The sequence below is a fragment of the Halyomorpha halys genome, unplaced genomic scaffold (genome assembly GCF_000696795.3).
Source record: "Halyomorpha halys isolate HHAL.00 unplaced genomic scaffold, Hhal_1.1 Scaffold945.1, whole genome shotgun sequence".
Classification (NCBI taxonomy): Eukaryota; Metazoa; Arthropoda; class Insecta; order Hemiptera; family Pentatomidae; genus Halyomorpha; species Halyomorpha halys.
The window spans coordinates 685,288-694,455 of NW_027107924.1; the positions used below are offsets into that span (position 1 = coordinate 685,288).

Below are 9,168 nucleotides of genomic sequence, written 5' to 3' on the forward strand. Positions count from 1 at the left end.
TCGATGTCATATTTTACAGTTGATAGTTGGTTCCGTACTTCGTATACCAAAAATGGCTCGCCTAGAGGATTAAAAAAAATTGAGGATTAATCATAGTGTGCCCATAATTTGTTGTTGATTTTTTTTTTTTAATTACTATAACTTATCAGTCTATTGTTTGTTGTAAACATTAAGTATTCTAAAAAATAAAGTCACCCAAAGTGGTTAAATAGCAACAACAAACTTCGAGTGTTATTGACTTACCGCAGTTATTCCTGAAGTGTGCGCCAGGTACCTTTATAAGGCTGCCGCGAAATATTCAATAAAACAATTCCGAAATTTTCTTGAAATTTCCAATTCTAGAATTTTTGTGCCAACAATCGTATATGCTAACAAAATTCCAGGAATGTGGCAACTTATGAGTCTTTCGTTGTTTTCTTTCCAATCCACATCTTTTGAAACGGCGTAAGCACGGTTTCCCCTCCCATGCTTTAGTCACTAAATAGTAAGTATCTATTTTTAATTTTTGACTGTTAAATGGGTAATCGCTTTTAAAAAGGAAAGTTTTCCAATTTTTTAAAAAAGTTAAAAATTTAGAAAAAATCCAATTATTTAGGGAGCCGCGAACCGAAAAATATTGAAAACCTCTGATTTAACCTCTTTAATGGCTACAGGACAGTCTATAGAATTACCTCGGCAGAGAAAAAAACCACAGTCTACCTTTGGAATACATCCATTAATAAAGAAAATCAAAACTATGCTTAAATTATTTTTTTGTGCTATGAGTTCTCTATTCACGAAAAGAAGCGATATATATCATCCTCTCCTAGGCAAAAGCATTAGAGGAATTTCTGCTGTTCTTCATGTCTCCCATGCCATTTCTTTTAAATTTTAAAATTTACAGAAAGTTAAATAATGTTTGACAGGTGTCCATCTAAGATGAAAGAATAAAAATATAGAAATTAATTATCATTCCTCATTCAAGGTTTGGTGACATTACTATTGCTGTGGTGTTTTATTGCGAAGATTTCACTCAAAGAATTGCATTTCGAAAGGGAAACGCTGACTTCTAAAATTTAAATTAAATTAATTGATGAAACTGAAAAACATAGCTAATTTTTTGGCAGTCTTTCTTTGGACTCAAATGAAGTCAAAATCGTTCGAGAAAGATGCAGCAATTCTGTCAAAAACAGCTGGTTACTCAGCTTTCTCAGCAGTCCTAAAGAAGCTACATTTAAGTCACCGAATAAATAAGAGTTATCTTTCTGATAAGCGAGTCAAGTGGACAAGAATTTGATACTTCAAAATTTTCAGTTAAAAATTATTAAAAATGTTTAGGTCCAATTCATCGCAATTTGATAAACTATTAGGTGATTTTTATTAATAGTGTTTTGATGTTGATAATATAATTGTTAGTGTGATTAATGACTGTGTTCTGTATTTAATTTAAAGCTAATTATTTCCAGTTCATATATTTCTGATTGTTTTGTCAACCTTCATAGACATGATTTAGTAATACAATTCTAGGCTTGAAGTAGCTGTGATGGTTTTAATTGTTTTATGTTGGTTTACATCAACATTATTTCTAAATCCAGAAGGAGAGTCGAATTATTGAGTTTGGCATAAAGATTCTACTGTAAATTTGTCCAATTACAAATAATATTTACAAATATTGTGATTTGTGATATAGCATTGCTTTAGTGATTACCCAAACTGAGGTTGTGTTTTATCTTTTAGCTGATTTAAATTGTTTACATTTTCCCTGTATCTAAATTTAGTTTAATTTTTTTGTTTATAAATACCTACTTTTGTTATCCTTCTAGGTGATACTTTTTTTATTACTCTGAACATTATTGTAATTTGTTTTTGTTTTTTTGTCAACAGATAAAGCTACTAGCAACTTAAAGCTAGAACCTGATTGGCCTCTTATTCTTCAAATTTGCGATTTGATACGGCAGGGTGATGTTCAGTTAGTAACTTTATTTTATTTTTTTTAATATCTGATTTGTGATATTTTTTGCCATTCTAAAATTATTTTTGTTTCCAGGCCAAAGTATGCACTTGCATCAATCAAGAAGAAGATGATAAATAGTAACCCTCATGTTGCAATGTTTTCTCTTAATGTTCGTAGTTTTTATCTCCTTTGATATTACTTTGATTATGTTAATTTATGAATTACAAAAATATAGTTTACTACGTTGAGTCACTAGTTATAATTACACAATGTTATGTAACAAAATTTTCCGTGTTACAGGTTCTTGAATCTTGTGTTAAAAACTGTGGTAGTTTAGTTCATGATGAAATTGGGACAAAAAATTTTATGGAACAGTTGAAAGATACCATGAAAACAACGACCCATGAAAATGTTAAAACAAAGATTCTTGAGCTAATTCAAGCTTGGGCTTATGCCTTTCGGAACACACCAAAATACCGTGCTGTTCAGGTATTGTCTTGTAATTCCATGAATCTTTAGTAGTCATAATCTAAATTAAGTTTATTTTTAAGTTGCATATAGATTGGTTAGGAATTTATAATACAGACCTTTTAAACTCCCAACTATTTCATGAATTGTCTATATTAATCAATTAATAAATATGTCAAAATTAATAAAATATTGCATGTGGTTATGCATTGATTTCTGTTGAGTACAGTAAAATAAAGTATTTAAGTTCTTTTTATACGCTAAGGCAAATATAAAAACTAATTTTAAAAACTGAAAAATCTAAATGTTAAGTTAAATTTATTTGATACATCAAATAATGATAAATCTTTATTTATTATTTAACATTTTTTTTTTCAGCACAATTCATTTATTTATATCTCTTAAAACTTAAAGATGATTGTAATAAAATGCTTTTACTTTAAGAGTTCAACTAAAAATAAATTTATTGAAGGAAAATGTTCCGTGTGTCGGTCAAAAAAGATTACTGAAAATAGCAACAATGTTTCAGTAACTTAGTTTTGCTTTTCAATTAATTGTGTATTTACTATTGATGAATGGTTATTATATATACCGTCAGATGTATTTATGAGAAACATATAATTTAATGTTATTTACATTGTTGAAAAATTATCTTTTGCAATTGTCTTTATTAATTATTTAGAATATTAGTAATCTTCCAAAAATAAATTTAAACTCACAAAATTGATTGATAATAAAACTTCACAGTATTAGTTTTTCCATCAAGTTTTATTGTTTAAAAAAAAATGCATTTAAATTTGATTCTTTGTAGGAAATCAATTTTAACTTGATAAAATTCCTAATTTATACTAAGCCTGTTTATTTTTGTGTACTCTGTTTTATTATTATCATTAAAAAAACAAATATAAGATATTACCTATCAGACTACCTGATACTGATACAAAAACTTAGTATTATTTACGTATTCTTGTTATGTATTTTATAATGTGTTTGTTTGATTGAGGCAAGATATATTCTAGCTTAATTTTCATTATCATAATTACTATCTATATGTATTATCTTTTATTAATAGTTGCATCAGGTTTTGTTTTGTTTATTTAATGCCTCTTTTACTTTAAATTTGACCTTGATCAATGTCTAAATGTAATTTTTAAGTTTAATTTTATGATCAAGCTCTCCCTCCTTAGAGATTATTACAGAAATACTTGAATATAAAAGCCTTTTGTCTTTTTAAATTTTTGTTGACTCAAATCACCTGGTCTACATTTATCAATTACGTTTGCCCATATGTTTGCTCTTATTAATCAGAGTTTTGATTGAACCTATCAATCACTGGAAACACTATGTTAATAATAATAATTTAAAAAAAATCAAATCGAGTGCTTATCAAATTAATGTGGGTTCAATCATAAAATGTATCTGACTAAAATTTTAATTCCTAAATATAATATATACTACAAATACTGCATTGCTTTGGTTACACCCCTATACAATTAATTTTTATTTGCTACTTACTGCATATAAATTATTTTTTACATTTCAGTAAAAACCTAACTGAAAAAAATATTCAAAAAGTTTTGAAATAAAATAAAATACGAACAATTTATGGACAGCAGCCACCACCTATCTTTACCGCAATTTTTTGTTTATTCTTTAATTATTTTAATCAAATGTTTCTAATAAAAAGCATCCATTTTAAATATTGTTATTCTTTTCTCAATCCATAAGGAAATGGAATATATATTTTAATTATAAATAGATATTTGTGTATAGTTATTTATACAATACAACTGATATAATAATGCATCAGAATCTACCTCTATCTTTAGTGTAGCATGTGCTGAGTTACCCATTAAAAAAAGACAAACTCATACAAATTTGTGTTCTTAAAGTGATTTTTGTTAGTTAGTAGATACAGCATTTGCCAATAGAATGATTGGTACTCTCTGTCCTATCTGAGTCTCTAAGAGAGCAAATTACTCCTTGTCTTGGTCTGTAATTCAAAATAAAATTAATTTTAACTCAAATCTTTCCTCAAACTAAGCAAAGTTCTTATCTCCAAAATTCATTTTTATCTGTTATATAAGTTATCACATAAGCTCTGTGCAACATCTGTGTAAATAAAATAAAATGTTATATCCCCCACTTTCTGTTTTCAATATCAGTTATAATATGGGTGGTGTTTGATTTGTGATCTAGAGATTGGTATATTTATTGTTTTTAACTTCATAGCACTTTAGTTTAAATTTCAGTTCTTTTAAACAAAAATATTAAGTCCGAATCCATATTTGTTTTTTTTTACTTATATAGTTCTAAAAAGTTTTATATTTTATAGACCTACTAATTAATATTAAGTAAAAAATAGCAAATACTATTATCGAAAAATGGTAATTTTTATCAATTATAGTTGGATTTATTGAAATAGTTGTTAGCAATAATGTTTAAATATCTTAAATGTTTGAAAATCATAATTAGCTAAAACATTAATTAGTATTATTTTTGCAATTTGTTCAAAGAGTATGAAATACTTAATTTTATGAGTAGTTAATTACTAAAAAAAATCAAAAAATTTTTATTTTACCTTTTTTTTAACCTCATTTACCCTGAGGTACTTAATCTCATTGTTATTTCATATGTTTAAGGCTTAAAGTATATTTTTAAAAACATTTTTTAAATTTTAATCATGAAGAATTTATTTTAATTAATAAATAATTAAAGGAAATTTTACTACTTATATATACTTAATATTGGGCAACAGTGGGTGTGGCTGAGAACAATTATTCAGTGACTTTATCCAATTCATTTTGATTGTTAAAATTATCATAGTTTAAGAAATATGAATATATTCCATTCGCTAAGTTAGCAGTTACCAACAAACAAGAAATTAACTATCTCCGAATGAATCTTTGTCATGATGACATCCATTATTGTATCTGACATTAAGCTTAAATTAACCAAATTTTTGTAAAAGAGTAAATTAGTGTTGAGAAAAAAACATCTTTTGATCAGATATTGATCTAAAATATATAATTATTATAACCCTATGATATATAGAACAAAAAAAAGTAATCTCTTGTTAAATTTATACAAAAGGCTTGTCTTGTTTGTTTACATTAGTTACCCTTTCACCTTTTGACATATATTTTGCTTTAAATTTATAATAAAATAAAATATTCTTACAATTTATAATAAACAAAAAAGAGTGTGTGATAAGAGTGTTAAGTTAATCTGTAATTAAAAGTTTTAAAATTTAATGGAAAACTGACAAAATAGGGTGATTTGACTAAAATTATTGACCTGGGCAGAATAGCCGGCAAAAAGTTACGTATTAAGTTGGATATGAGGTGTAAATTTATATTTAAGATTGTCCTTGAGGATGGCCTGGTTGGCTGAAATGTTTGACATTGAAAGTAATAATAAAGAATGTTTGAAGATCGCTGATTGGCCGTGTGTAATATTAAAAGGAAGATGAATAGTGAAGCTTAAAATTAAACAAGAACAATAAAAGGTTTTAGAAAATTAAAGAAAACGAAAATATAAACAGGTAAAAAAGAAATATAAAAATACAGATATACAAAACATGGAAAAGAGAATACATTTTTAAAATTCTTAATTGACATTATTCATTTATTTTTACCCTATTTAAGTGTCTGAATCTTTTTTAGCTGTGCAATGTGGGGCGAAACGTTGGTTCACAATAAATAGCATAAAGACTATTTGAGTTTTACTTTACCCGCACCCGCACCATCTTCCTTTTAATAATAAAGAATGTTTGAGACTTAACTTGGATGCAAATTATTTTATTTACATTTACAATTTATGTTTAATTTTAAATTCCCAAAGTTGATTTATTTGTTTTTCTAATAAAAATAATTTTTCGAAAAAAGGTGGCATTAATCGAATTTCTGGAGATGCCAAAACTAAACCACAAACCCTATTTAGGAATAGATTTTTGGGAGAAGATGAAGGTGATACCTAATTGGGAAAAAGGCAGCTGGGAATGTAGTGAGGTGGTTGGCGAAGAAATGGCTCCATCAGGAATAAGAGGAGAAGCATCTTTAACTGGTGAACAACAGCAGCGCCTGGAAAATCTCATTCATAAATGGAAAACTCGGGTATATATGTGACGTGGAACATTATATAGATATGGGTAATCAAAGGCCCATTAAACAAAGGTATTATCCAGTCTCTCCATTCGTCTAATCAGTTATAAATAAAGAACTGGACCAGATGTTAGAGGATGGTGTAGTTGTTCCAAGCAACAGTCCCTGGTCGTCGCCTGTGATAATGGTGAAGAAGTCAGATGGATCACACAGGTTTTGCGTTGACTACCGACAACTGAATAAAATTACGAAACGGGACACTTACCCAATACCCTATATAAGCGATACACTAGATAAGCTAAAAGGAGCCAAATATTTATCTACTATAGATATTAAATCAGCCTACTGGCAGGTGCCGTTAGAAGAGAGCAGCCGTGAAAAAACTGCATTTACAGTCCCAGGAAGAGGTCTATTTCACTTTTTAAGGATGCCCTTTGGTCTCCATAACGCTTCTGCAACATGGCAACGCCTAATAGACCAAATTTTAAAACCAGACCTTGATCCTTATGTATTTGTCTATCTCGATGATATTATAATAATAGCTCCGGATTTCGAGAAACACCTATTGATATTGGAAGAAGTTTTAGGACGCCTCACTGAGGCCAACCTCGTCATTAACTGGGATAAATGCCTCTTTTGTCGGAAAGAACTGAAATACCTTTCAATCAGGTAGATCCAGAAAAGGTATCAGAAATATTGAATTACCCAAAACCCAATAATGTGAAAGGAATTCGCAGGTTCATTGGAATAGCTTCCTGGTATAGAAGGTTTGTACCGAATTTTGCATCGGTTATTTCACCATTAACTGAACTCACGAAAAAGAGAATTAAATGGAACTGGGGAGAACGACAGGAAAAGGCTTTTAACGACATTAAGGAGATACTGGTGTCAGTACCACTCTTAACCTGTCCAGATTTTAATCTTCTGTTTGTATTACAAACGGACGGATCTAATTCGGGACTAGGAGCAATTCTATCCCAAGTCAAACTTGATGGAGAAAAACCTATTGTTTATGCAAGCCGAGGATTGACTGCCGCCGAGAAGAAGTACTCAACGACTGAGTTGGAATGTCTGGCAGTAATATGGGCTATTGAAAAATTCAGACCATATTTAGAAGGAATGGAGTTTACAGTCTTAACAGATCACATGGCTTTGAAGTGGATTCATAGCTTAAAAGAACCAAATGGTCGACTTACAATGGATGGAAGATGGATGGTAGAGCGGTATGATCCCAAAAATTATGAAGCAGCCAGAGTCCTATCCGGAGTGGACCATAGAAAATGGTATCCTCATGAAGAGAGTGGTCGACAGGAACGACATTCTCGGGGAAGACAGACCCTGGAAGATTGTGGTCCCCAAATCAAAGAGAAGAGACCTTCTCATGGACTATCATGACAGCCCCATATCAGGTCACCTAGGTTCGTATAAAACATTACGGAGGCTGAAGGAAAAATATTATTGGCCAGGCATGAATTCGGATGTTAGACGCTACGTGGCAAGATGCCAAACTTGTTTGGAAACCAAACCAAGCCAGCAGGTTTAATGGGGCAACAGAAAGTTGCAGAATATCCGTGGCAAATAATAAGTGCAGACTTGATGGGCCCCTTACCGTTGTCGACGAAGCAAAACAGGTTCATACTTTGTATTACAGATTATTTTTCGGAATACTTCATCTTAGTCCCTTTGAGACAAGCTACAGGCAGATGCTTGGTGAAACACATAGAAGAACAAGTATTTCTCATGTTCGGAGTTCCTCAAATAATAATCTGTGATAATGGGGTCCAATTCAAAAGTAGAGAATTTAAAACATTGATAGAGCAATATAAGGTTACTACATGGTTTACGGCTTATTACCATCCGCAAGGCAATCTAACAGAAAGGGTTAACAGAGTAATAAAAAGTATGCTGACCTCATACCTCAAGGATTACCATAGGACCTGGGACAGAGTTCCCAAAAGTAGCTTTTGCTCTGAAGACGGCAGTACACGAATCTACTGGTTTTACACGAATCTACTGGTTTTACACGAATCTACTGGTTTTACACCGGCATATAATCCATGGCCGGGAACTAGCAAGAAGTAGAAATGACCATGGAGTAGATGATGGAAGGCCAAAAGAAATAGGTTTTGATAGACAAGCACTTATCCAAGATGCAAAAAAAGTCTGAACTCTTTGAAGCAGTTAGAGAGAATCTGAATGCCGCCTACGAGAAAAGTACAAAAGTTTACAACCTTAGACGTAGACCCGTCGATTACCATGTGGGACAAATGGTATGGTGTAAAACTCACCATCAGACAGAGGGGGATGCGTACTTCTCGAGTAAACTTGCTCCGAAATATAAGAAATGTCGCATCAAGAAGGTGTTATCACCCATTATAGTGGAGATAGAGGATTTTGGTTCTGGTGTAAGCGCGGGGAACTGGCATGTCCAAGACTTAAAGTTAGATCCTCAAGGAGAGTAGTCAACGACTGTGTAAACATTGTCTTTTTCTTTTGTTTTGGTCCACTAGGTTTCCATTCTTTTTCTTTTTTTTATGAGGAAAGGGAGGGGTGTTACGGTTGCCATGGTGAATTAAAAACACTGGCGATATCTGCGTAGACAAGGGGTGTTACGGTTGTCATGGTGAAATAAAAACACTGGCTAGATCTGTGTAGACAAGAGGT

At 31.0% G+C, this 9,168-nt stretch overlaps 1 protein-coding gene across 2 annotated transcripts in view; it reads left to right on the plus strand.

The window, feature by feature from the left end:
- Positions 1-1,150: 1,150 nt before the first annotated feature.
- Positions 1,151-9,168, plus strand: part of Hrs (Hepatocyte growth factor regulated tyrosine kinase substrate) — a 26,433-nt gene continuing 18,415 nt past the window's right edge. The window contains exons 1-4 of one of the 2 annotated variants that reach the window (XM_014431097.3): positions 1,151-1,349; positions 1,864-1,948; positions 2,027-2,102; positions 2,234-2,422. In XM_014431097.3, coding sequence (XP_014286583.1) covers positions 1,310-1,349; positions 1,864-1,948; positions 2,027-2,102; positions 2,234-2,422 — 390 coding nt within the window. In that variant the 5' untranslated portion in view covers positions 1,151-1,309. Of the gene's footprint in view, positions 1,350-1,863; positions 1,949-2,026; positions 2,103-2,233; positions 2,423-4,559; positions 4,607-9,168 lie in introns of those variants that run through there. The other variant, XM_014431098.3, reaches the window with a different exon arrangement.